Raw genomic sequence first — 578 nt, forward strand, 5'->3', positions numbered from 1 at the left:
CATTGTCGACTTGGTCAAGACTTATTCGTACTTGGAAGTTGGCATGGTATTTCCTGAGCGTGTACTGCAGTACTGCGACTTGGAACCTGAAGATCCAGAAGCCAAGGCGCAGGCGGGAATGACTTGACCGATGGAGCGACTTCGTTCAAGCAAGTTCAGTTTCGGTACAAACCAACCAGCGAGATGGTGCGGCGGGACCTCACGTGCAACATTGCGGGCGGTGAAAAGATTGCGATCGTCAGCCGCACGGGCGCCGGCAAGTCGAGTCTCACCATGGTCCTCTTCCGCATGTACCCGTTGGTGTCTGGGTCGATCCGCATCGACGGTCGAGACATTGCGACGGTGGCCAAGCAAGACCTGCGGCGGCAGCTCTCGATCATTCCCCAGTCGCCCGTCCTCTTCAAGGCGACCCTCCGGCAGTACTTGGACCCGTTCGGGTCGTACGACGACGCTGCGTTGTGATCGGTGGTGTCGAAGGCAGGACTGCTCGCGCTCGTGAGCGACATGCCGGACAAGCTGAGCACGGAGGTGGCAGACAAGGGGGCCAACTTGAGCGTGGGCAAGCGGCAGATGCTGTG

At 59.3% G+C, this 578-nt stretch overlaps 1 protein-coding gene across 1 annotated transcript; it reads left to right on the forward strand.

The window, feature by feature from the left end:
• Nucleotides 1-112: 112 nt before the first annotated feature.
• Nucleotides 113-462, forward strand: H310_15269 (hypothetical protein; the record flags this gene model as incomplete). The annotated part of the gene is made up of 1 exon (XM_008883256.1): nt 113-462. A coding segment is annotated over one exon (350 nt), but the record flags the coding sequence as incomplete, so codon positions are not given.
• Between the last annotated feature and the right edge of the window lie 116 nt (nt 463-578).

Source organism: Aphanomyces invadans, assembly GCF_000520115.1.
Source record: "Aphanomyces invadans strain NJM9701 unplaced genomic scaffold supercont1.278, whole genome shotgun sequence".
NCBI classification, from domain to species: Eukaryota; Oomycota; class Saprolegniomycetes; order Saprolegniales; family Verrucalvaceae; genus Aphanomyces; species Aphanomyces invadans.